General features: G+C 45.9%; 4 protein-coding genes across 10 annotated transcripts in view; 2 read left to right on the forward strand and 2 right to left on the reverse strand.

Moving 5' to 3' along the window:
- Nucleotides 1–145: 145 nt before the first annotated feature.
- On the forward strand, nucleotides 146–7303 carry LOC117765885 (glycerophosphodiester phosphodiesterase 1-like). 3 transcript variants are annotated; one of them, XM_034592450.1, is made up of 7 exons: nucleotides 146–581; nucleotides 2964–3139; nucleotides 3353–3458; nucleotides 3863–3955; nucleotides 4512–4723; nucleotides 5122–5273; nucleotides 5312–7303. In XM_034592450.1, exons 1-6 carry the CDS (start codon nucleotides 321–323, stop codon nucleotides 5267–5269), a joined length of 996 nt encoding a protein of 331 aa, XP_034448341.1. In that variant the 5' UTR covers nucleotides 146–320; the 3' UTR covers nucleotides 5270–5273; nucleotides 5312–7303. The 3 variants fall into 3 exon arrangements, with proteins under 3 accessions (XP_034448341.1, XP_034448340.1, XP_034448339.1); XM_034592449.1 differs by having other exon boundaries at nucleotides 5316–7303; XM_034592448.1 differs by having other exon boundaries at nucleotides 147–581; nucleotides 5122–7303.
- Nucleotides 7304–8151: 848 nt separating this feature from the next.
- LOC117766458 (MAPK regulated corepressor interacting protein 2-like) lies at nucleotides 8152–12917 on the forward strand. Its single transcript, XM_034593484.1, has 5 exons — nucleotides 8152–8604; nucleotides 8697–8766; nucleotides 9291–9430; nucleotides 12081–12170; nucleotides 12532–12917. The coding sequence occupies exons 1-5, from the start codon at nucleotides 8550–8552 to the stop codon at nucleotides 12600–12602; spliced, it is 426 nt and encodes a 141-aa protein (XP_034449375.1). The 5' UTR covers nucleotides 8152–8549; the 3' UTR covers nucleotides 12603–12917.
- Nucleotides 12918–13140: 223 nt separating this feature from the next.
- Nucleotides 13141–21633, reverse strand: trap1 (TNF receptor-associated protein 1). The gene is made up of 18 exons (XM_034593483.1): nucleotides 21373–21633; nucleotides 20154–20324; nucleotides 19979–20061; nucleotides 19753–19893; nucleotides 19424–19495; nucleotides 19102–19262; nucleotides 18875–18984; nucleotides 18696–18769; nucleotides 17644–17799; nucleotides 17293–17413; nucleotides 16662–16731; nucleotides 16367–16514; nucleotides 16076–16261; nucleotides 15800–15938; nucleotides 15614–15699; nucleotides 14838–14983; nucleotides 14655–14727; nucleotides 13141–14371 (listed from the first exon to the last, which is right to left on the reverse strand). Exons 1-18 carry the CDS (start codon nucleotides 21491–21493, stop codon nucleotides 14270–14272), a joined length of 2160 nt encoding a protein of 719 aa, XP_034449374.1. The 5' UTR covers nucleotides 21494–21633; the 3' UTR covers nucleotides 13141–14269.
- A 944-nt stretch (nucleotides 21634–22577) lies between these two features.
- Nucleotides 22578–25934, reverse strand: part of crebbpb (CREB binding protein b) — a 32820-nt gene continuing 29463 nt past the window's right edge. For all 5 annotated transcript variants that reach the window (XM_034594247.1, XM_034594244.1, XM_034594249.1 and 2 more), the window contains exon 31: nucleotides 22578–25919. In XM_034594247.1, coding sequence (XP_034450138.1) covers nucleotides 23586–25919 — 2334 coding nt within the window. In that variant the 3' untranslated portion in view covers nucleotides 22578–23585. The remainder of the gene's footprint in view (nucleotides 25920–25934) is intronic.

Below are 25934 nucleotides of genomic sequence, written 5' to 3' on the forward strand. Positions count from 1 at the left end.
GCTGTTAAACATGTGAGAAAAATCCAAATAGTTAATTTCCACATGAATCCTAAAACATATTTGGATAAGAAGCTTTTTATTCTGAATGTTTTGAGCGGATGTTTCTCATTTTCCTTCACACTTCACATTAGCGACCGCCCTGACGCTCCCTCTTCCCAACGCGAAGCTGCAGATTCTCGCTCATCTCTCGGATCCACCACCATGTAGTCAGCGGGGCGCAGGCGGTGCAGCTCCATCCATGTCCCGTGCCATCTTCCTGAGCATCGACTCCTCCATCCTCCGCTCCGGTCGTTGATCTAGCACCCTGCCCTGCCGCCACCATGCTGCAGATCGGCGACGAGGTGATGTATTTCTCGGCGGTGTTCCTGCTGCTGATGCTGGGGACCAGGAGCGCCACGGGGGCCTCCCTGCTCACTGCGTTCCTCTACGTCTTTATGGTGATGTTCCGGTTCCCCCCGGTGCCGGCGGAGCAGGCCGGCCGCGTCCTCCGGCCCGGGGCTCCTCCGGGCGGCGTCCCGGTGGTGGCGCACCGCGGCGGGAGCCACGACGCACCGGAGAACACGTTGGCGGCGATCAGAGAGGTCAGTCAGCCGAGAGAGGGGGGCTGTGCACGGTGTTGGGTTATAGAACTGGCTGCAGACATCTAACACCCACAATAAATAATACATTTCTGCAGGAATCTCCCTTCTAGAAGAAATTAGACAATGCAATGAGGGATTTTTCTGGAATTATAAACCTTCTGCAGTGAAAAGCTGCAGGAGCTGCTGAGGTTTTCAATGTCGTGACTCCCTGTTGTTTTGCAGTGTAGGCATCCAGCTCAGGGATGCTTACACTGTTGGTGAGTTCTTTTATAATCGGCCTTTGCAGATCAGATGCTCATTGTTCTTATTGTATAAAATAAACTCATATTTTAATTGATGCCATCAAGTCCTGCATTGAAACTCCAGACGTACAGATTTGAAATCCTTGCCTCCCTCATCGTTTCTGTTTTTATACATCGGCTTCATCTCCATCCTCCACACCACTCCAAATCTGTCTGGGATCATATTTCTCATCGCTCCACTCTTCATCAGTTTGAAGGAGCTGGATGTGAAGATGAGCTTCTATTGTTCAGCCTCATCCTGCAAAAACACTGGATCCCACATTTTCCCTCTGATCAGTCACTGGTCAAAAGTATCGGAGCAAAATGTGGCAGATCTTTGGTCCCCTGTAGGTGTCACTTTGACAAATTATTATATTTTCAGTCTTAGGAGATAGCATCTCTTTGAGATTGTGTGATTTGAAACTTCATCTTTCGTTCTTTCTGTAGGTTGATCATTTTTCCATTAGTGCTTTTTTTTTGTCAATTTAAAGGTTCAGTGTGTAGAATTTAGTGACATCTAGTGGTGAAGTTGCATGTTGCAGCTGACTACCCTTCATCTCACCCTCCCCTTCCAAACATGAAGGAGAACCTGTACCCTTCAGTTGTCATAAAAACTCAAAAGGTGTTTAGTTTGTCCAGTTTGGGTTACTGTAAAAAAAATGGCAGCCTCCGTAGAGAGGACCCACTCCCTGTAAATATAAAGTATTTAAATATAAAAGGGCCCATTCTAGGGTAAAGAAAACAACAATTTGTACAATTTAGATGAAACACACCAGTGAAAACGTCACTAGCATTATTTTATATTTAATTTCTGCCAATAGATCCCTTTTACTCAAATCTTACACACTGAACCTTTAACAGTCCACATCACCTGAATCGACCTGAGGCTCTGTCTCAGTTAAGAGTTTAGAATCGTGAGCGTGTTTTTCATCCACAGTCAATTACCCAAGTTCAGCTTTGTGAATACGCGCCCAGTTAATTTATATAGTCACCACCAACGCATTGGATTTTACGCACAAAGTTATGTGTGCACACATTTACAACAATGGCCATTCTTTTGTTGGAGGTAGCGCTCCACATACCTTTGGCGTTGGCCGGCATGCAGGTGTTCTGAAGTTCTGTTTCCCTCCGTGCGTGATCCGCAGCTCCAACAGCTCCGGTGCGCAACAGGAGGCGTTGAGAAGCCCCAGCAGCTGGTCCCGGAAAACACAGTCAAACCACAGCAGCTGGTCCTGGGACACAGTCAAACCACAGCAGACATCCAACGCTGTCCTCAATGGAGCAGTTTTTGACTTATTGTAGTGACCCCGTGGCCAATCAAAAGAAGCCACCATGGTTGCTGATTAATTGTTTTGAAGTGTCCAGTTACCAAAAAACAAAGGCGATTTCTTGCTTACAATCGGGATGAGTCTATTTCCCAAAAACATAGACAGAAGAAATCATAACCTTCCTTTCACAGCCATTACCGCACATTCAAAGACTGTTTGCTTCTTACCAGCAACACCTGGGTCAAGTGACCCCCCTGATTATATCAACCTCTTGCCTCATTGACAGCAGCACTGCTCCCCAAGTGGTGGGAGGTTCAACAAAACACAACAATAACAAAATGGCTCTTACAGTTTGTTGTTTTTATTTGGGCACATTTACTCCTGTTTTACTCATGAGTTGATCTAAGAGATGAGTACTTCACTGAATCTATCCGGCCAAAGCTAGACACTGGTCCTCTGCCAGCAAACATGGAAACAAGTGAAAGAATTCTACTGATCATTTAATGCGAGAAAGAGCAAAACTCAAACACCACAATGTGAACAGTAAAAGGCTTGTTGACCACACAGAGCACTATTCACTCATTCACACAAAACCATGTGAAGTTTTCTATCACATTTCCATCAATATGCCAATGTGGCTCAGTATCGTCAGACTGGAAGGGCCAGGGATCAAACCACTGACCTCATGGTTAGACACCTCCTGTGTCCCACCTCCTGTGTCCCACCTCCAGTGTCACACGCTCCCATTTCCTCCAGTTGTTTGAAAACCTCTGAGGGAAAACGCCAGTATTCATTTGTCCTCTTTCACACCCTGTGATCTCCTGATGCTGTAGGCCAGCAGGAACGGAGCCACCGGAGTGGAGCTGGACCTGAGCTTCACTGCCGACGGCGTGCCGGTGCTGATGCATGACGAGACTGTTGACCGCACCACCAACGGCTCCGGGCCAGTGAGCAAACTGCAAATTATCCAACTGAGGAGATTAGACGCTGCTGCTCATCACAGACTGAAGTACGTGTCCTATCGCACGTATATATATAACTTCTGCAAAAGAATTGTTCTCCCCAGTGATCCCTTTCCCTTCACATGTATCTCACTGTTAAAAGATGGTTCTCAAGCTATAGAGTTGAATGTGTGAAGTTGAATGTGTGAAGTCGATGCATCAGCGATACAATCATCTTCGGAGTATCGTAACAAAACTGCTGTGGTTTCTCTCGTCTCCAGAGAGAAGTTCAGCGGAGAGAAGGTCCCGACTCTGCAGGAGGCCGTGGAGGAATGCATGAGACACCAGCTGACCATCTTCTTTGACGTCAAAGGTCAACCTGATAAGGTGATAAATATATAGTGACGTAGTAAAGAGAGTAAGAGGCAAGAAAGATGATGAGCAATGTGAAGTCATTGATAACTATCTCTTCCTATTTTTATGATTAAAGTTTCTATTTAGGCGTGTGTACAGTATACTGTATGTACAGATTTTTACTTGCTCGTACAATCATCCTGTGCCACTGCACTTTACTTATAACATTTCATACAAACCACTACAGTGAAAAGGTGTTTATAATGTACATACTCAGCATTTTCTTATTTAATTTTAAACTTTCATTTTTATTCTATTGCCTTTCTTATATTATTGTATTCTCTCCTCATTCTGAAGTGCCTGCCGCTGTAACAACTGAATTTCAACCGCTGTGTGGATCAATAAAGTTTTATTTTATCTTATCATTTCTTTTCTAGGCTGCATCAGTGCTTCGTGAGATGTACAAGAAGTTCCCTGTCCTTTACAATTCCAGCATGGTCTCCTCATTTGAACCCAAAGTTATCTACAAGGTAACAGAACCTATGAATAATTAACAAAGATTCCAACAACCTCTAGAAAGGTATTTCAATCTTTAGAAGACAGAAAATCTATTGTGTCTGAGAATGTCTGAAAGATGTGTTTCTTTTAACTGGTTTTCTTTCATTTGTTTACTCGTTGTTGATCATGATTATTACCCCCCGACCAAGCAGGTTATGATTTCACCCATTTCCATTTGTTGTTGGTTGGTTTGTAAGCAAGATTATTCACAACCGATTGGAAGGATTCCCATGAAACCTAGTGGAGGCATGTGGGTCAGGGAAGAATCCAGGCCTTTTTTAAACATTTTCAGTTTTCTCAGGGAATAATTCATGGAATTTTGATGAAAAGAAATGTCACAATAAGGGAACTGATATCTATGAGTGTGTATAATTTGGGGCAGCTTGATTGTATCTGTTGGGGCCTTGGCCTCTGTGGAGTGCCGTTCTATTTTTGTCACTATTTTTGTCTAAGACAGGCCAGTTTGGATGAAATGCAAAGTCCTGTGTCTGATTTCTACTGAAACAGCTTTTTGTTTTTCCTCCACAGATGCGTCAGACTGACCCCAACGTGGTCACGGCCCTGACCCACCGGCCCTGGAGACTGAGCCGCCTTGGCGATGGCACTCCTCGGACCCTGTCCACGTGGGGTCAGCTCTGGACGGGGTTTCTGGACGTCTTGCTGGACTGGGCCCACCACCACATCCTGTGGAAGCTTTGTGGAGTCTCTGCCATCCTCGTGCAGAAAGACTTCGTCTCACTGTAGGTGAAATTAACAGGGTTTAATCATTGCAATGCAAGGAAAGATGTTTTGAGATAGTGTCTGTTGATACTTGATAACTTGATAATCAGAAGGAATTTCCATTTGGCGTCATCTGAATCACTGAAAACATTTGAAAGTGGGGCAGTGATTCAAAGATCTTTAAAAACTGCAGAACCCAGTCCTGATGGAAAATTATGATAAAAATAACTGAATATAAAAGCAGCAGATCAGCAGAAATGTTAACATTGCTTCATTCTATGGGGTCACCACTGTTTCAGAAATACAGTATATCATGAATTGTTTGCTACCAAAAACACGTCTCTGGCTGTGGGTCACATTAGCTTCTTCATGGACTGAGCTCTCCTCTCTCTGTACTCTCCTCCTCTCTGTGACTCAGGGACTACGTTCAGTACTGGGCAGAGCGCGGTGTGGAGGTGGTGGGCTGGACTGTGAACACCGCTGAGGAGAAAAGCTTCTACCAAAACCTGCTGAAGATCGGGTACATCACTGACAGTTTGCTGGAAGACTGTGATCCTCATTACTGAACCAGAACGCACACACACACACACACACACACACACACACACACACACACACACACACACACACACACACACACACACACACACACACACAAAGCAGCTCAACACATACAGGGTTTAACAAATTTAAAGAAAATTGAATGTATCAGTTTTCCAGTGAACAAAGTAGAACTTGAAAAGTCTAGACTAACTAGAGACACTGCCCTGTAGTCGTGCTCCTCCATCAACCAGTTTAGTTTCGGTCTACGTACATTTTATTCCAGGTCACCATGACCTTTGCCCTCTGAAATCGAATCCGTTAAACTTCTAGTCCAAGTGACAACTTCTCAACATTCTCAAAAGGCAGCCATGAGTTATCATGGTTGAAAGGCCAGCAACTTGCTTTGTGAGGCCAACGTGTCCTTGAACCTTTGACCTTTGACCTTTGACCACCCGAATGTGATCAATTAATCTGTGAGTCAAAGTGAACATTTTTGCTAAATTTGAAAGAATTCTCTCTTGGTGTTCTTGAAATATCGTGTTCGCAAGGCAACTGTGAGGTGACTGTGACCTTTGGCATTTGATCACCAAATTCTAATCAGTCAATCCCTGATTCGAAGTGAACTTTTGTACTAAATTTGAAGAAATTCCCTCGAGGTGTTCCTGAGATATCGTGTTCACAACAATGAAATGGACGGACAGAGGGACGACATGAAAACATAATCCCTCCGGCCCTTGGCTGTCTCCGGCGCGGAGGTGTAAAAAAATCACTTAATTCATCACAACAGTTCTCAGTTTCTTATCGTTTTAAAGATCATTATAATGTATATAGTAGATTAAGTTTAATTCAAGGAGAGATCTGGTGCTAACAAGCTCTATAGTGGCAAACAAACAAGCCCCAGCTTTATAGGCTGCATGAATTAGTGCAGAGGTGAGAAATTGAGGTAAGACGTCACATATTTACCTGTAGCTGGCATACAGGTACATTCCCTTTAATAAACAATGAAGCTTAAACTGTAAACCTCCCACCAGCAGCAACACCTTCTGCTCCCACTCCTCTGGACCGGGGATTAGGATTACGCTTCCTTTAAGATCTTTTCTACCCTCTCTGCTGATCTCTCAGAGGCTTTGTTCTACCTTTATTAAAGAGACGTCTGTATAAATAGATGTAAGACATGATGGCTGCTCTCGTGATATTTATCTAATAATGAGCTCTGGAGGATGAATATTCCACAGAGTGACGTGGTGATTGTTCGCCTGCTGCCTGCGTGCGCTGCAGTTGCACAAACACACAAGACACTTTGCTGCAAGATGTTGAAATACATAAGAACACGTTGGTCCTTGAGGGAAACTAAATGTTCGGTTGAACTTTGCCACACAGGTGTAACTTGTTCTGGTGCGTGTGTAATGCCTCGTCACTGGGAAATGAGACTTCGCTTTGTGATCCGAGCTGCAGGCAGGAATTTAAGAAACATCCTCTGTAACATTAAAAGTTCTTCCGCATGACAGTTATTAATTTTACATTTCAGACATAATGTCTGTAAAAGCTATCACCTCACGTAACGATTCAAAAGCTGCTTTTAGTAAGTCCACACCGCTGAACACTGTTTCCCTTCATTTTATCTTAATATAACTTAACTGTTTTGCTTGACTACACTTAGCTGACTGCTCTGTATCTGATAATCTGCCTTAAAAAAGCCCACAAAGTGTCATTTGTCTGTAACTGCAGAAAATATATAGAGGACGTGGGAGTGGTGTCCTCAGTGGATCTTTAGGTTTAAGTTATTCAGGCAGTTATTGCAGACAGAAGACTTAACAACATTAACTTGGTTATTACTTATGTATTTATTTTAAAAATCTATGATTCTCTTTGTTTCCATTCTTAACATTTCCTCCAAATCATCACAGTGTCACTCATCAAAACATTTAATCTTCCCTGTTCAGCTCTAATAATTCTTTACAATTTATTTTGTAAACCTGATCAAAGTTCATATTGTCTTTTAAGTGAAAAAAACAAATTCCCAATTGATAATAATAATAAAAAGTTCTGTTGCTGGGTTTCTGTGTCCACTCACTCTTTCACTGACAACAACACAAGGACACTAGTTAGTATAAAGTGAAGCATGGTTGCGTTGTAAACAGAGATGTGTGTATATACAGTATGGTTGTGTTGTGACCTCTGTGTGAGTACTGTCAACACAGAGACGTTGAGCAGGTGGGTACATTTCACCCCCACTGAAAAAAGCTTTCTCTTTGTTTACGGTTTTCAAACACAGGGTTTACCTGTTTTATTATTACTCAGTACATGACAGAGACAAAAATGACAAAATAACAAAAAATAAACACAATCAAAATGGGGGTCAGGGATAGCAGGTCACATCCGGCCCACATACCTGGAATGATGGCACCAGTGTGGTCCGCTCCTGTTTGCCAGATCTGGGCCGCAAGTAAAACCATAACAATATCGCGTGTCAACCAAAGGTGACCTGAATTTGTTTGGTGATATTTGGAGCACCAGTTACCACACGGGCCACTTTGGGTTCACATCCAGATTCGACCTCTCCTTGGCACGTTTGCCAAAAAAGGCCCACATTTGTTTTGGGATATTTGGGCCACATTAGGCTCACATCCATTCTGTTTGGGCCAGAGGTGCCGAGTCTTAGCCTGAAGGGGCCCACATCCGTATGCCGGGGTGCCATCGTCTCTAAAACAATCCCTGGCAGAGCATACAGAGGAAAATAGGTGTTATATTAACGTTATAATTCTACCTATAAGATCAAACTTGACAGGATGTGACAGTTCCTTCTCATGGATGCCAGTCTGGTCCCTGAGGCCCTGATCCCCCCCCCCCCTCGTGTTCCAGATTTGTGACGCTCCCGGGGACACTGTCCCTTTAAAGCGCAGGAGGAGGCGTGTAGGGACGTCGAGCGGCGTCGCGCATTGACGGTGCGCGTCCTCCTGTGTCTTATGAATGGTCGCTGCAGTCTCAGGTCGTTTGACATTGTGGAGGCGCAGGACACCTCGGCACCAAAGCGACTCTACGGGGCGACGGAGGGCACAGTGAGGAGGGGTCGCTGGCTGAGGTGCGCACCGGCTCCTGGTTTTTACGCACGGCGCGGTTCTTGTTTCCTGTCCCGTCTCCCGTGGTAACTCCGCCTGACCCGCAGAGGAGAGAGGGGCTGACACCTCTCACATCCACACTTCAGCACCGAGGAATGAGTGGAGACCTGCTCCATTCGGACGCCGCTCGCTCCTAACGTCAAAGTGCCGAACTCAAAAGTTTCACAGGGGACTGTTCCTGCGCATGATGTACACTATCACCAGAGGTCCCAGCAAACTGGCCACCCAGCGACGCACAGGTCAGAGTCTGCACCTTTATGCCACATTTATGACATTTGGAACAGTGGATCTTGTTCGGAAACTTAACGCTCGCTTTGTCTTTATTCCCCAGGGCCCACGCAGCAGCTGGAGAACAAAATAAACGACTTCAAGCACAAGCAAACCCCCTGGAACCTGCCCGAGTAAGTGAAGTGACTTTAAAATAATAATAAGAAGAAGAAGACATGGAATGAAGAATCCTATTAATGCTCCAAGTTGTGTATCTGTGATGCTTTGTCATGTGGAGATCTCCCTGGGTTTTTGGATGTCTGCATGTTTTGCCAGCTTTGCATGAGTTGCGCTGGGAGGGGGGGGGGGGGGGGTGGAGTGTGTGTTACTGAATAATGACAGTGTCCATGTACGTCATCAGCTTGAGACAGACAGAGTTACACCTCCACACTGTGGCCTCCCCAGGGCTCGGCCTGCCTGCTGGGCTGTTTTCATGCCATTGACCCGGCCAGGCTCTGGGAGTGCGTGACCTTCAGGGAAGGCGAGGTGGCACATGGTCGTTCATTCAGCTGTTGCACTCTCTGACTCCTACACAACCAACCTTGCTTGACTTTTAAACCCAAAGGCTGATACCTCCTGCAGCGAAACTAGTATGCAGCCCCTCCCTCCTCCTCTGGGCTACCTGTAACATGGTCTTCTCTCTCCTTGTACCCACCAGGCTCCCCGCGCCCAAGATAGTTTTCAACCGCCCGAATGGTAAAAAGTACCATCACCCTGCGCCGGCTCTGCCCGCAGACGACCATCAGGAAGAGACTTCCACCGCCGCACATGAGGAAAATGTGAAGTTTCTCTATGAGGGTAAGGAAGTCGATTGGAGTGGTTGGACTGGAAATACGAGAATACGACACCAAACTAGACTTTTCCCTGTTTCACTGTATCCACCGGCTATTTTGTGAATGACATTGTTTCGCTCGGAGTTTACTAGAACTGCTAACCAGCTGCCACCCCCTCCCTCCCACACCTCACCCACACAGCTGCTCTGATACTGATAGCCATGACAGGCGCTGAGCAGAGACATGTTATCACACCAGCGTGTCGTGCTCCAGCATGATGACCCGCGCTGGCACACACGTCCTGTGGGAAACTCAGCCTTTTTGTCTGCTTTGAGGAGAGACAACAAAAGCTCCAGACAGGTTTTTAGTGAGTTGTGGGTGAGCCTCTACACGCTGACCCAGTTTCTGAAGCCTGTGGCCCCTTTTTTTAACGTCCACACACTCGTTCAGTCTCCAGGAGACTTCACTTGGCCTCAGCTCATGTTTTCTGTGTCCCGCGAGTTGTTGGCATTGACGCTCAGTCCCCGCAGCTCACAAACAACTTCAATGACCTTGTCGATGGGAGGACAAGGACACAAAGCAGCCTCCCTCCCCCACTTCAGCAAGTTTGCTGTTCAGGGTTGATGCCTTCGCTTCAAACACTTCAGTGTTTGATATGGAAACGTGTCCGTGTGAGTTTTCTGAAAGTCGTGTCCTGAAGGCAGCCAGAAGGCAGCAAGTCAATTGTGATCTTTAAAGCGCTCACACACGCGCAACTTCTACAAGAGTGAGGACACAATGCATTCCCTGGCCCCTGACTGTAAAACCTACTTCTAACTGTAACATCAAAAAACTGGTTTTCAGTCTCAAAACAGCTTTTGACACACACACACACACACACACACACACACACACACACACACACACACACACACACACACACACACACACACACACACACACACACACACACACACACACACGTGTCCACATGCTGCATCATTTGAAGCACAAACGTGAGCCAGCAGCAGCCCTTTGAAGCAGTCGTCCTTGTGCACTTGAAGTGTTTGACTCTGTGGGTGTGACCCTGTGGTGCAGGATAAAATAAACAAACTTGAACAGATTATTTTCTGTTGCCTACTAATTAGGGCAGGGCAATAACACAATATCAATAATTATTGCAATGTAATTGTCAGCAATAGCAATATATCAAAAGTCCAATATAAATCAGTATAATGTTAAAGGGGACATAGCATGCAAATTCCACTTTGTTAGTGCTTCTACAGGTTAATGTGGGTATCTGGCATGTCTACCAACCCAAAAACTCTGGGGAAAAAACACTCGCGCGTTTTGTTATAGTTCCTCTAAGTCAGAAACGTCATGCTTGAGCGACTCGATTGAGCTTCCTGGGTTTTGTGTCGTAACAAGGAACTGGAAGTCTCCCTACATGGCCTTGGCCCACCCCCCACCTCATCCCCCCCCCGTCCCCCCACACTCGTTACGCCGGGTTTACACCGGACGCAGCGAGGCTGCGAGGCAGCGCAGCGCCGTTCCCAAGCGCGCAGCCGCCTGGCTGCTCACACGGGACGAGCATTTCTCCGCTGGTCAGCCCGCGATTCACTCACATGTGGCATTTGTCTGGATTGTTGGGACTGGGAGGCTGCAGCAGTTGCTCGGGCGCGACCGCTCGCTCTCCCATGCGTGAGCTGGAATTTGTGTCAGCGCCACACAGCCAGCAGTGTGGAAGACTTCCGCAGTGTTCAGCACTACTGTTACACTGGCACAAACACACAGAGCCCCCCCACTCGTTACGCCGGGTTTACACCGGACGCGGAAGTGCCGCTGCGAGGCAGCGCAGCGCCGTTCTCCAGCGCGCAGCCGCCTGGCTGTTCACACGGGACGTGCATTTCTCCGCGCTGGTCAGCCCCATAGACTGTATATATAAGGTCAGCCCGCGATTCTGCTTTCTCCGCTTGTTGTTGTACCCGTTGAATGTCGGGGTTCGGGGGTAAATGATGGTCTTCATAACCCCCCCCCCCCCCTCTTTCTCTCTCTGTCTGTCTGCTTGTGTGCTTGTAGTGGATGGGCAGAGGGGGACATTTAATTATGTGATTAGGAAAATTAAAACTCCAGGACAACAGAAGGGGAATACAAAGTATGGGATGCATATTTGATAATTTATATCATATAAAATATGTAATTTATATCGTTTAAAAATCATGGGGGGAGAGGGGAGCTGGCTCATTAGCATTTAAAGGAACAGGCACTCAAAACAGGTCACTCTGTGGAGGGCTGTTTTATACAGGGTAAAAAGGGTGCTGTTTTAAATGATCCTTGTGGTATTTTGACCAAAGTATGTTACAGACATTTCATTAAGACCCCAAGGAACCATATCAACTTGTGGTAAAATGGGCATGCTATGTCCCCTTTAATATATTGTGTGAGCACGGAGAGGAGGTTCGACACGTTAGTCATCGACGTCAGCTTTGTGAAATGTTTTGCTGTTTATCAAGTGTTTGAGTTTAAAACCACAACTGTCACTCAGGGTCTTAAAATAGTCGTTAAGCTCCTTTTGATTATCTGACACTTTGCGTATTTGAATGTTGCCATGCAAGATGAACAAATTAACACCAAAATCAAAGTCATTATTGTCTGAAAGTTTTTAAAGCTAACTGATTGTGTTGTGGTGTTTCCAGCCTGGCAGGAGGTGGAGCAGCAGCAGCATGGGCCCGAGGAAACTCAGGCAGTTCACTATAAAGAAACCACTGGCAGCCCACACATGGACAGTGAGTACTTCTTCCTCCTCCTCTTCCTCCTCCTCACTCTGCAGCCTCCTCCACAAGCTGCTCCTGTTCTCAGGTTATAGATCTGCATCTGTAATAGTTTGATTTATGGCTGAACTAAGGTGTTCATGTAAACTACAGCTGTGGAGAGGAGAATTAAAAGAAGTATGACAAAGACCCCCCTGTGCTCCCCTCAGCATCAAGGTGCATTGGAATGTGTGGCCCTGAGAGTTTTTTTGATTTGAAGTAGAGTCACTTCTTAAAATTGTTCTTGTTCCGGTTGTATTAATTTATGACAAACCCGCCAACTGAGTATTAGTATGTTGTCTCATTGAGTAAATGACTTCGTTCCTTCCCCCTTCAGACTTTGTGCCCATTGACCTGGATGAATGGTGGGCCCAGCGCTTCCTAGCCAACATCGACAAGCTGTCCTGACGCTGCTCTGGGACCAGCGGATCTTGACCGTCGGTCAGGAGGAGAGACTCTGGCTCCAGGATACGTGGGAGCAGCAGGTGTGAACGGGTCAGTGTCCTGATGGGATTCACATGGACGGACAGCGCTGGGACGCTGCCGTAGAAACCACAGGGAATCGCCTCACTCGAACTCCAGCCTTTTAACTCCAACCCACTAAACACCAAACATTCAGTCTGCCACAGACGGCTGAAGGACAATGTCTTCAGATTTGTCTCACCCTCAACAGAGATGTCATGCTACTTTGAAATGCAGTAAAGTTTTTTCTTTTCCCAAGAATCTCTGAATTGGCATCTTTTCTTCTTTGTCACATGAATATCTCCATGTTTACTCACCTTCATTTATGATGCAGCCACAGCTTCATAAACACCATTTTAAAACTGTTTATATGTATTTTGCCACATTTAGCTTCTTGCAAAACAGGTGAACATATTAAATATGAAACAGATAAAATAGACTAGAAAGAGAACAGTAAACGCTTCATCAGCCTGAAGGATGCAACGCACGTCTTAATGAACTGCGGTTTATTAACCCTTCTCTTGCTCACACTTTAGAATGACACCCGTCACATTTCAACAGGATTTGGAAATATGATTCAAGAATTCAGATTTACTTCCACACTTTTTAATGCATAACCGTAATTTGTTTTCCTGTTTTTTCTCATTGTTTGTGGCTGGTTTGCATCCAGAATATTCAGTATGCGCAGGTCACTGACTTAAATGATATACATAAGATGTTCTCACACATGAACTCCAGAAAACGTACACACAACTGGGTCTGGACACTCCCCAGACTTTGCTTTTCACACATGAAGAATGCAGCAGGACACTGTCCAGGGGGGACGAGTTCACAACAACAGGAAAATGTCTGGAACGTTCAGGTGAGGGGGGGGGGGGGCGCCTTGGTAGAGCATGCAGGATGCATTAACGTAGTAATTCTGCTGAGGAAATCACATGTTTTTGTTTTTAAGCACATCAACACCGGCGTCTGCGCTCATCACTAAAAGCTCTCAAATCTCATCTTTCCAAGTTGACATCTTCTTAAATTGTCAGAGTGAATCCTCAGGACAATCTGCTGCTGTATGGACTCACGAGGACATTCTCCGGAGTTTTTACTAGAGGCCTGGCAGGAAAACTCCGGAGAATGTCCGCAGCAACTGATTCTCACATACACCCCCTCCGGATAATTTCAGGGGAACGTTTGGATTTCAGTTCCTGTCTAAAAGCAGCTTTACAGGGACCTGTCCTGTTTTTACATGGCAGCACATGGGCGGAGTATGAAAGTCACACTGAAAAGACGAGTAGAACAAACTTCATGACCGGCTCAGCCCAATCTTTTGAAATATATTACCAATATTTGAAACTCCTGATGAAACGGTGCTTAACAAAGAGCGGAAATGTTTATGGAAAAGCTCTCTAGGACGCTGCTGGCACTTCATCTCTCTCCAGCCTTTATGTGCTCTCCATAAGAGGATATGAAGTTCACCAGAGGGGAAGGAGACGTGTTTTTATGGCTCGGTGTGACGCCTGTAGTGCTCTTCAGAAACCGCAGTTCTCCGGCCCTTCAGTGGCTGTAAATGCTTCAGTCTTCAAAGCCGAGTCGTCTGCACTGCTCATGTCTGCATGAGGCGCTCAGTGCTTCTCCAGAGCTTTAGTCAGAAGATCGTTCAGGCGGGAAATCATCGGTCGGGGATCATCGTTCAGGCCTGCTGTGATCATGGCGTTGTCGTAGATCTAAAAGAAAATAGAGAGTAAAAAGTAAGTAAGAGTTCAACTTTGCACAGGAAGGATGTTTAACTATTAGCAAATGTTTTTAATAGATGCAAATATCCTCAGAAGGTTGATTACAGCTGCCAGAATAGAGACACGGCAACATTACCAATATTTATGATAAATGTTTCACTTTATTAGTTTCATTAATAGTGAACATATATTCATGTTTCTCCCCATGAAGCAAATGAAAACAGAAGCAGCTCAGACAAGGCAGCTTCTTATTAAAATATAAATATGTTTTTACCTGCTCCAGTAAGAGTCCGGCCAGGTCTGAGTTTGTGTCTTTCAGTGCGTGCAACTTCTTGATCAGATCATGTCTGTAAGACGGTGGAAAATGTAAACGACAGTGAGAGCTGGACATAAAACCGACTTGATTTAAAGTTATACCATTGTATATTTTTATGCCTTAAATCCACCCATCTCTCACCCTGCATTGATCTCCAGTGTGGGCTGCAGTATCTGAGCTCTTTCCTCGGAGGTGCGGGCCATCTGCTGAGTGCGCAGGAAATGGCGTGCAGCGCCCATTTCCAGCACGGTGATCATCGCTGGGTGGGTGTCCAGACGAGGGGTGAGCTGTGGGACCAGGGAGGAAACGTAGTAAACATGTCTGGGCGAAGTTACAGTCAAGATGTGTTTTAGGCCAGTTAGGATGAAACAAGCCACATCATTGCATCACTGTCTCTACGCCTCAACTGTATAGATGAACCCACAAACTGGCACTGGCAAACAATTTAACCCTAATTAAATTATATATATGAATTCATTCATTCAGTCCAGAGACAAACTCAGACTGGGTAAAAACAGGAGGAATGAATGCACGCAGCTATGAAGAAAAGTATCGATCATTATGTGTTGATCAGTGTTGATAATGTAGTGGTGTCAGAGACGTCAGCTGAGTCAGTGTCTGTGTGTGTGTGTGTATGTGTCTGCGCAGAGAGAGAGAGAAGAGAGTGAGCTGAGTCAGGTTGGACTGAATCAATGAATGAATATATAAGGGTTAGGGTTATATATCCCTAACCCATAATATAATGTACATTGTAGTGTCTCTCTGTAGAGGCAGATCTCAGAGACAATTTAAATCGTTCACGATCTAATATTGTCATATCGTACACCCCTATTTAAGAGCATGACAATTTGTAAACATACACAAGCAGCAACCCTGTGAAATTCAGATTCCTGAAAACACATTAATCTTATCTTTACCTTTATGTTGGTGACTCGGGGGCCAAGAGCGTTCTTCATCCAGGCAATCAGGTTGTCGGCCTCCTCCTGTGACAGACGCTCAGAGGCTGCAGAGGAAAGACGACAGGAAACAAGGGGCAAGATTAAACATTGAGGCGAGGGGGGAGTATGAAGGTATGAACTTGGCGATATGAGAGAGAAGCAGACCTGGTTTGCTGTCCTCAAACTTCTCCTCCTTGTAGTGATCCACCACGATGTCCGTCTCCGCGGAGATCAGTTTCTTCTTGTCAAACTCCCTGAGGTGGAGCAGGGTCAGCTCATCGAACTGCTCGAAGCAGAACAGCACCTGCACAGACACATGACACAGGGTTTCACTGGATTTTTCATGGACCAGGTTATTTATTTAATTCTTTTTAAAATTGGCTTCCAATAAAATCAATAAACGTAATGGATCCATCACCATCTGTCACGTCAGCCTCTCACCTCCATATCTTTCTGTTTCATGGCCTCAAAGTAGGGGGAGTGCTCTGCAAGATGGCGGTTGGGGGCACACAGGTAGTGGATGTTCCGTGTGCCGGCCTTCATTCGAGAGCTGTACTCCATCAGACTGGTCTGCTGACCCGCCGGCAGAGCGGACGACTCAAACCTCAACAGCTTCGCGATGTCCTCCTGTAGGGAGACAGCTGCTGGTGAGACAACATGTTTCTGGACAGTGATGCTTTCTCCAGGCATCTTTATTAACTTTCCCCCTCTAAAAACCAAAGAGTGTGTCACCTTGACGTCCTGCTCCTGGGTGGTGATGATGCCCTCCCTCATGAAGAGGCTGTAGTCCTCAAAGAACTTGTTGTACTTCTCCGGCTCCTTCTTGCTTTGGTCCAGCAGGAAGCGGATCACCCTCTGCTGCAGAACGTCACGGAGCTTCCTGGAGTCAGGGGTCAGGGTAAAATAATTAATCACTGATCAATTATAAAGAAAATGTAGCAATTTTTTTAAGGGTAAGTAACCACAGGAAGGGAAGAGATTACATATAAAACAAAGAACACAGTAAGTTGTAAAACTGGTCTTATACCTGATGAGGGCGCTCTCTTGCAACAGCTCTCTGCTCAGATTCAGAGGGATGTCCTCACTATCCACCACACCTACACACACAGAAACCCTGTGAGGGACACTCATTGACATAATGCATTGCATTCCTTATCCTCTTAAGGTTAATTTAAAGGTTAGATGCGATTACGGAAACAAACTGAGCCTTCTGTACACCCCCGCCATCATTTCTTACTCATTGGTGCACGTTTTCTGAAAGCTTACGGATATGGAAAAACAAACGAAATGGAGCAATACCACCGAAAATCTGAGGGGCAGTGTAGCCACTAGTGCAAGTGAGACGACCATAAGACACAAGGAAGAAACGTCAACAATGGCAGAACTTTTAGAGAAGAGACTTTGCGAGTTGTTAAGAAACTACAAGCGTCTAAATGTCCAAACTTCCCCCACCATTATGTTTGTTTTATTACTTAACCACTCATGGAAGAATGATTACACAGTTTGTAACTGACAAATCTCTTTTTGTACATAAATGTGTCATAAATGAGCCTTTAACCAACCTGTACAACTAAGGCACTTAACCTCGCCTACACAATCAACAATTTTTTTTGCTTCAGTACATAGAATCAAGCACATCAAAGCAGGAGGATCCAAACCTTGGAGGAAGCGCAGCCACTTGGGGAGGATGTCACTCGCTTTGGTCTGGATCAAGACCTTCCTGCTGTACAGAGCCACGCTGGAGCCAATCTCCCTGCTCACGTCAAACATGCTCGGCTTCTGTTGGTCAATAAAATCTTTTATCAAAACATTGGAAAAAATCGAACTTTAATTTAACCACTGACACTGAAAGAATGTTCTGTCTGGAGAGAGAAGTACTTAAATTACTGAATTCATGGCTTTGTTAAACCATGTCCAGGCCTTGAGGTTTGCTGGTTGTATTCCCTAATGTAAGACTATTATAAATTAAGCAGCAGAGAGAGTGACAAAACGTGTCCCGAGCTCCTCACCGCATCAGGAACATAGAAGATGCTTCGGATGTTGAGCGGGGCATCGGCGCGGTAGTGCAGCGTGTAGCGGGGCTTGTCGTAGGCCTGGGCGATGTAGCGGTAGAACTCCTCATGCTGCCAGTCGCTGATCTCCTTCGGCTCCATCATCCACAAAGCCTGCAGGTCCAATAACAGTTAGCTTCAAAATTACTGTGCATGTTTTTACAATGAAAACTTTCAGCTGAGACGTTGAATAATTTGTGCATGTTTGCTTAATTGAAATCTTCATTGTCAGAGCATCCACCTTAGATTCAATTCTGTCCTCTATAGGGACAATGTGTTCAGTAAGAGAATCTAATTTTATAATTATCTACTAATATGTTGAGATCAAGTAAACAATAACACAGCCTCAATTCACCCAAAATCTTGCCTTAACATTAAGCTTTTTTCTTTTCCATTAATACTCTGCTGTTATGGTTTAAAAAAACATTAGAAACCATAAATAAAATGCTGTGGGTTAAGATTGTAAGTTAGCTCCTGTTTTGATTTTAAGATTATTATGTCTCAAATGTTTGTCTAGTACTGAATACTGAAGTACTGAATACTGATCTCAATAATGAGTAAAAAGCGATTTCAACCAATACATACATTTCTAAAAACTTGCAATGATCCCCAAAACATCGTTATCAAAACCTTGTGACTATAATTGTAATTGAGGCTTGATATTTTACAGTTAATCCATAAACTTCATGATAAATAACTGAACATCAAAATAAAATGCAAATACAACCAAATAAATAGAGATTGAATAAAGAAAAGCGATTTTCTTTTTTTTTACATAAATTGTAAACATTAATGCAGGCATTGTTTACTCTGTAAAAAGATAGTTTTCATATTGGCCCACATTGGCAAAAAATAAATGCTGACACATATGTCTGTGAAAGGCTCATGTCGGCTGATTGTTTATCAGCTAAACGATAAATCAGTCTGACTGTAGTACTGGATCTTAACGCCTTGAAATTGTTGTAGCCTGATGAATTTTCCTAATTTCGAACGGAACCAGAGCGACTCACCTGCAGAGTGTTGAGCCTCCGTCCATTCAGGAAAATGGGGAAACTGACAAAGTTGCTGTACTTTGTTACGACCTCTGAAAGAGATACAACAGGTTGTCGTCACGGGGGAATGATGCATTAATCAAAAATGATCTCTGGAAGGTTTTGTTTCACTGATGAAGAAGCCTCAGAACTTTTACCTTTAACTCTGTCCTCAGAGGCAAACTCCTTGCAGTCGTCCTTGAGCTGCAGCACGATCTTTGTTCCCGGATGAACACCACTGGCTTCAGCAATCTCAAAAACTCCAGAGCTGATGGAGACAATGACGGAGAACATTTGAGGATCATCAGGATCACAGCTCTGTTATGCTGTAAAACAGAATCACACCCAGGAACTGAAATAAAACACTTCCTCTTATTGCACTCACCCGTCTGATGACCACTTGTACCCAGGTGCATCGGGCTCAGCAGAGCGCGAGTAAACATCCACCTGGTCAGCCACCATGAAGGAAGAGTAGAATCCGACCCCGAACTGACCAATGATGGAGCTGCTGGCCTCCGCCTGGTTCTGCAGAGCGTCCAGAAAAGCCTGTAATGAATAGAAGAGTTATTTTGACAGAAAGTGAGAACAGCAAGATACATCATATACACACGTTTGAACTTGCTGTTTACTTATTAAAAAATTTGAGACCTTTTCATAAATGAATAAAAGATGAGTGACAAAAGTGCAAAGAACTACACACAAGTCACCTTTGAACCGGAGCGAGCGATGGTCCCCAGGTTGGCCACCAGCTCCTCTTGGTTCATCCCCACTCCAGTGTCCTATTGGCACAGAAATTCCTCAGTCATTCATAGTCACTGTAGTACCATTTTTTCCCACCAGGTGGCAATCCCGGTCAAAACCATACCAGGAAACAAACTGAAACGTCAGAGTTTGTGTCTTACACTGGAAACACAAGGGAAATCATGTTGTGCATTGATTCGTAAATAATTCTGATGTGTTTTATTGAAAAGGATTTCATGGGAGCTTCTATTTGGTTTTACTGCACAGTAAAACATTTGTTTGGACGGGGCTGTACCTGGATGGTGAAGGTGCCCTTGGCAGCGTCGGACTGCAGGTGGATCTCCATGGGAGCCGTTTCACCGCCCGCTGTCATCAGTTTGTGACGCAGTTTTTCTAACGCATCACTGCCATTCGAGATCAGCTCCCTGATGAACACCTGGTGGGACGAGAAGGCAGCCGTTATATTTTATAAACTCTCATGTCGGCGTAGCTAAGTTGTTCTCCAATACACACTCTCTTACCTCTTTCTCTGAGTACAGGGACCTGGCAACAATGTCCAGCAGCTTTTTTGTTTCAGCCTGAAACTCATGTTTGGAGAAGCTGCCTGGAAGAATCAGGGGTGAAACAAGATTTTAGATAATCATAAATCTAACAGATGATGACAAACAATGGTTTGAACTCCAGTTGTTCCAGCACCTTGAACAGACTCTGTGTCACTGATGATGGTGTGCAGGGGCTCCTCCTCGGGCTCCTTCTCAGCTTCCTGGGTGCTGTAGTAAGACTGCTGGCTGACGCCGAGGCAGGAACGCTGAGCGCTCCACAGTCTGGCCTGACTGCTCCACCTCTGCTGCTGCGTGACCCGCAATCCTGAGGACAGGAGGGATAAGGCAGTGGGGGGGGGGGGTTAGAAAACATCTCGTGGATGTTCTTTGTCTTTATGGTGCCGTGCAGAGCGCTCATTGATGAGGGTCTGTATTTATCAAAGGTCTGAGTGTCTATAAGCTCCAAAACCCTGACCAGACCTGGGATTAACATCCGTCCTGTGTGATCCAAACACATGAGGTCGTCGCTAAGTTCAAGTCTGAACACATCCAATTATGTTCCAAGGTCCGATCACTCACTACCCATTCGGAGGTGGTCTCGGACACAAGTGGCCACATTCGTTTCGTTGTGTGAACGTAAATGCGTCCTGGGACACATATGTAGGAAGATGACGTACTCTGAGCCACTGCGGTTTCACAATTTGATCTTCACAAACACAAATGATGTACATTTGCAAACTTAGAGCTGACCCCTTGTGATCGAATCCCCCCGAGCGGTCAATACCAGGTCTGAACCGGGTCTTGGAGCTTATAGATACTAGAGAGGAACAAACCATCAGGTCCCCACTGACAAAAGCAGACAAAAACAAAGCATGGAAAGAAATAAAAATGATCTCAGGTCCAATAGTCTGAGACCACTTCCCCATGGACCTCACTGTGTGAATTTACAGTTTTAAATGTCAAAACAATGGAAACAATGACTTATTATTTTCTAACTTGAAAACTTTTAATAGCTGATGTAGTTTTATTTTGTGAGGAAAGTGGAATCAGTGAGACGGACCCTGAGGTGACATCACACTTCAGGAGCCTTTCCTTCTGTTATGTAAACATGTGTGTATCCAGTTTGGGTGATAAACAAAATGGGTTCGGTCCACAGAGTTTGAGTTTCAGTCTGATATGAGCGTGGAATCACTTTGTATTTTAAGTACATTGTTGGTTTAAATCCCCCTGCACATGTCGCGCACGGATCGGACGGACACACCGGGCTCATAGTGTCGAACTACCGGCGGGTAAATTCCACATTTCGCCCTGAATCTCACCTTGTGGCTGTGCTCAGCTAACCCGGCTAACGATGCTAACAAACATTAGCTCACCTGCGGACAAGGAGCGCGAGGCGGTTCTGCTGCTCAGCCCTCGCGTGCACGTCGTTAGGCGCGTGCCGGTCCCCCGGGAGGAACCGAGCGCGAACCGAGCCAGCGCGAGACACCGGGACATGAGGACGGCGGTGGGACAGACGAGAGACAAGAAGACAGATTGACCCGCGGACAGGTTGACCCGCAGAGAGACACACACGCCGAACGAAACGACACAGTCAGGACCCCGCGCCTCGTGATGACGTCGGTATGGTGCGTCTTCGCGCTGCCTGATGAGAAAGTGGGCGTCACTCAATCGATTACAATCACATTTGGTGGAATAACGAACCATTTGATTTCAGTATAATTGATTTAAACCACTTCTAGTTTTGTCCGCGCAAGTTTATTGTTGGTGCTAATCCCATTTATAATTGAGTTCGTTTCTTTTTCTCGCCCGTCAAGGTCAAACGGTGATCGTTTTACATATAGTCCGATTAACAAACGTAAATGTTTAAAAATGAGGTGACTAAGTTTGTTATGTTTATGATGAGTGCAGCTTTAAAACTTATTTGCAACTGGACGGGAAATCAGTAGAATAGACACGTCCGCCAACGGCCCCCTCGTGAAGCCACTTTTAAATTCACTACATCCAGATTGTTCTTCTGATCTGCAACAAATTGCACACACACACACAGATAAATGTCTTTCCCCTAAATGTGCCTGATTTTTCCCATCAAGATCCATAAAGTATTCTCTGAGAAATCAAAGAAATGTTGGAAAAACAATCTCACAATGTTTTAGAAAGTGATTTTCCACCGGATCCAGATCTGCAACTAAATTTCCTGGGTTCTTCCCCGATCCATACCATTTCCTTCCATTATGATTTTGGTGATTCGTCCAGGAATGATTGGATAATCCTGTTTAAAAACAAACTGACAGGGGTGAAAACAAACCCCCCATGGCGGAGGTAATAATATGCTACGCTATCAGAAACCAATTAATCATTTATATCAATCTCCAAGTAAAATCTAAAGAATTGATGGTCCCAGCTTCTCAAACAGGTAGATTGTGTTTTTCTCCCTTTTACTTGATAGTAAACTAAGCTATGCTAAACTAAAGCTCTGTTTTATAGTGATTAATAATTAAAGCAATCAGAAGTTGACTGATAATCAATAATGCTAATGATGACCTCTGACATAGTTTTCTCCAAAAGAATAGACTTAGAATTAGTCTGTGGCACACAGGTTTATTTAACAATATGGTATATAAGTACGAAATGAGCCATTTGAACCAGTTTGTACAGTGATTTCATTCTTATTTTCTGCATATTTACAGTACTGTCTAGCTGCATGATTTACATTAGAGAACAGTTCATCAATTCAAGTTTAATGCAAGAGAGACCATGATGCACAAAACTCTCTCTGAATACAAATCAGCAGTCAAACAAATTAATTTCCCACCACAGGCAAAAGAGGTTCAGTACTTAATGAGAATTTCTTTATACTGAAGGAGAGACAAAGCAATTTTTTTTAAACATCTGCAAGACAAATACTGGGCCCGGGCCAGTAAACTGAACATTCTGGCACCTGTGAACATTACAAGCTTCAATGCAAGTTTTTCTTACACCTGCATGTTGTGTTTGGGTGTGTGCAATAGTTCCTAGATCTATACAAATACGTTAATCTCCCATAGACTCTGCAAACAGGAAAGAAATTAAGGCTTTCCCAAAGGCAGTCCTTTTGAAAAATGGCATATTAGAATAAATTAGCCAGGAACAAGAGAAACTGAGCAAGAGGTGAAACCTGGCAAAAAATTCCCCAGGCAAATAATTTTACAGTCTTCTCAACACAAATACGATATTAATTTGCAAAGGTACAAAATAAAAAAAGAATAATAAATTGAAATATTTTTTGTTTTGAGAAGTTTTGTTAAAAAAGTCAATACCAGAGCATAACAAATGAAAAACAAATTAAAACAACACAAAGACCAGGGCAAATTCTTGCATGGCTGGTCTGGAACCAAAAATATATTCTTTGTGTCTTTGTTGTCTTCTTTTCAACAGCAACTATTAAATCACTCTGTGTTGGAAGAAAAAGCAGTCCCTTGGTTTCAGGAAAGTTCACAGTCCGTAGGCCTCATATGACTCATTAGTTTGTTTTTCTTTTCGCTTTTTACATCAGCAAGTACAAAATTTTCTCAGCTGAAAACAGAACAAGGCCTTCTGTCATGAAATGCTACAATCCTTCAACAAATTTCTCCAACGTGTCTCCCGTCGTGTCACCCACCATACCCATGTCATTACTTAACCCCCCTCGATTTGGTGTGTTAAGCTGCGGCAGCATGGCACTCTGCTCCGGCGTTCCCATGTGTCCCTGGTCCATGGAGCCTGACATGGGGCCTCCGAGGCTGGGGTGAGGAGAGCTGGAGTGGAGGGCGCCGTGCTGGGGCGAAGGCTGCGGCTGTATTCGTGGGGAGGGACTGGAATGCGGGGGCTGCTGCGAAGGTGGACGGGGCGACTGCACGGGGGCTGGGGAGCGGACTTGGTTTCCTAATGAGTTTGCCATTGCCTGGCCAGGTAGATGAGCTCCTCCCTGGGCTTGGCCTTGGAGCATGTGTGATTGAGGACTCATCGAGTTGGCCTGCGCCGGAGAGCCCATCTGCTGCTTCAACATCTGCTGTTGAAGCATGCGCTGCTGGAGGAGATTCTGAGTCCCATCCATGCCCATGCCAGGTTGGCCCATTTGGGATGTGGGAGGGAGCTGGCCCATGGGGCCCCCACCTCCTTGCATAGCCATTTGCTGCTGCATACGAAGCTGGGAGTAGCTGGCTGGCCCTGGCTGCTGCTGAGGGAACTGACTATGGCTCTGAGGCATTCCTCCCTGCTGCTGCTGCTGCTGCGCCTGCTGCTGCGCCTGCTGCTGCTGCTGCATCTGCTGCATCCGGAGCAGCTGTTGTCTACGGTACAGCTGGGGATTGCCATTTTGAGCAGCGTTCATCATCTGGCCTTGGGGGCCCATAGGTGCCATGCTCTGGGGCCCTACCTGCTGAGGAGGCTGCTGCTGGGGTGCCATACCTGGCCTCTGCACCTGGTTTGCCATGGCTGCCATGGCCTGCATTCCTGCCTGAGACCCCAGCATGGCCTGAGGGTTCTGCTGCATCTGCTGCTGTGGCTGGTTGGCCTGGTACTTCGCTGTCCTCTGTTTAATGAAGGCGGCCATGAGTTGGGGGTTAGACTTGAGGATGTTGAGAACCTGCTGTTGCTGCTGGGGGGAGCTGGGAGATTTGAGGGTTCGCAGCAAGTCCTGTAGGGCACTCGGAGCAATGTTTCCAGGCATCCCCCGGGGCATGTTTTGCTGCTGTGGTGTCATGCCTTGCTGTGAGGGCCCCTGGGGAGGCATGACCCCAGGCATCTGGAGACCCTGTTGCTGAGGCATTATGGGTCTCTGCATGAGCTGGCCCTGTTGGGGCATGGGAGTTCCCTGAGCCTGCTGAGGGGCCATGGGGCCTTGTTGAGGAGGGACCTGTGGGGGATGACCCTGGGGATTCTGCATGGGATTCTGCATTCCTGGACCCCACTGGCCCTGCTGCATAGCCTGCATCACCTGAGGGCCCCGTGGACCCTGCATCATCTGCATCTGGCCCTGCATCTGGCCCTGCATCGGCACCATCATTCGTGGGTGGTTCATGGGCATCCCATTCATGGCGTAATTCTGCTGCTGCTGCTGCTGCTGCTGCTGATGTTGCTTTGCCTTGGCTGCCATCTCGATCTGTTTGGCCACCTTCAGGGCTGCCAGCAGCGGTTGCTGCTGCTGCTGCTGCTGCTGCTGTGGTGGCGGAGGCTGAGGCTGCTGTTGGTGTGGCATGTTAGGCAGAGGTGACTGCTGCTGATGCAGAGGCGATGACTGAGGTCCTGGTTTGCCCTGTGGGACTGGTGTTGGGGGCTGGCTGATGCGGCCGTTGTTGGGAAATACTTGGGCAATATTGGCAGGGTTTGGTGGCTGATGCTGTTGGGGCTGGTTGGGCATGGGCTGAGGCGTCTGGGGCGTATTAGGCTGCTGAACAGAGTTTGGTGTGTCGGGGGCTGCTGAGGTAGGTGGAGATGGCAGGGGCATACCCCTTCCAGCCATGGTGGCCATTCTGCGGCGCATCATTTGAGCCTGATGGAGCCGATGCTGCAGCTGCTGCTGACGGAGTTTGTGCTTGATGTTGAGACAGAAGGGAACAGGACACTTGTTCTCCTGACAGTGCTTGGCGTGATAACAACATAAAGCAATGAGCTGCTTGCAGACAGGGCAGCCACCATTCGTCTTGCGCTTGCAGCCCTTGGTGTGTTGAACCACCCTCTTCATCTTCTGGCATGAAGGCAGAGAGCAGTTTGCATTGCGGCATTGACAGGCATGGACCAGGGACTGGATGCAGCGCTGGATGCTGAGACGCCGGCTCTCCTGCGGGCTCTTGGAGGCCTCTCCACCCTGACTGTTGCTGTCGTCGTCTAAACCCAAGCCCCACTTCACCATCTGGTGCTCATGGCCCTTAACGTTGTAGCAGTTAATGCATAGGTCGTAGTCCTGATGAGAAATAAG

Source organism: Hippoglossus hippoglossus, chromosome 8, assembly GCF_009819705.1.
Source record: "Hippoglossus hippoglossus isolate fHipHip1 chromosome 8, fHipHip1.pri, whole genome shotgun sequence".
In the NCBI taxonomy this organism is placed as follows: Eukaryota; Metazoa; Chordata; class Actinopteri; order Pleuronectiformes; family Pleuronectidae; genus Hippoglossus; species Hippoglossus hippoglossus.

What these genes read in the sequence shown, in the direction of transcription:
- LOC117765885 (XM_034592450.1), top strand. Translation starts at nt 321, where the DNA reads ATGCTGCAGATCGGCGACGAGGTGATGTATTTCTCGGCGGTGTTCCTG. An exon ending in CGTTGGCGGCGATCAGAGAG is followed by an intron (nt 582 to 2,963) that starts GTCAGTCAGCCG and finishes CTGATGCTGTAG; the next exon opens with GCCAGCAGGAACGGAGCCAC. An exon ending in AACCCAAAGTTATCTACAAG is followed by an intron (nt 3,956 to 4,511) that starts GTAACAGAACCT and finishes TTTCCTCCACAG; the next exon opens with ATGCGTCAGACTGACCCCAA.
- trap1 (XM_034593483.1), bottom strand. Translation starts at nt 21,493, where the DNA reads ATGTCCCGGTGTCTCGCGCTGGCTCGGTTCGCGCTCGGTTCCTCCCGG. An exon ending in CCCTGTACTCAGAGAAAGAG is followed by an intron (nt 19,894 to 19,978) that starts GTAAGAGAGTGT and finishes TCGTCCCACCAG; the next exon opens with GTGTTCATCAGGGAGCTGAT. An exon ending in TGAAACAGAAAGATATGGAG is followed by an intron (nt 15,939 to 16,075) that starts GTGAGAGGCTGA and finishes GTGTCTGTGCAG; the next exon opens with GTGCTGTTCTGCTTCGAGCA.
- LOC117766458 (XM_034593484.1), top strand. Translation starts at nt 8,550, where the DNA reads ATGATGTACACTATCACCAGAGGTCCCAGCAAACTGGCCACCCAGCGA. An exon ending in GGCCACCCAGCGACGCACAG is followed by an intron (nt 8,605 to 8,696) that starts GTCAGAGTCTGC and finishes TTTATTCCCCAG; the next exon opens with GGCCCACGCAGCAGCTGGAG. An exon ending in ACCCCCTGGAACCTGCCCGA is followed by an intron (nt 8,767 to 9,290) that starts GTAAGTGAAGTG and finishes TGTACCCACCAG; the next exon opens with GCTCCCCGCGCCCAAGATAG.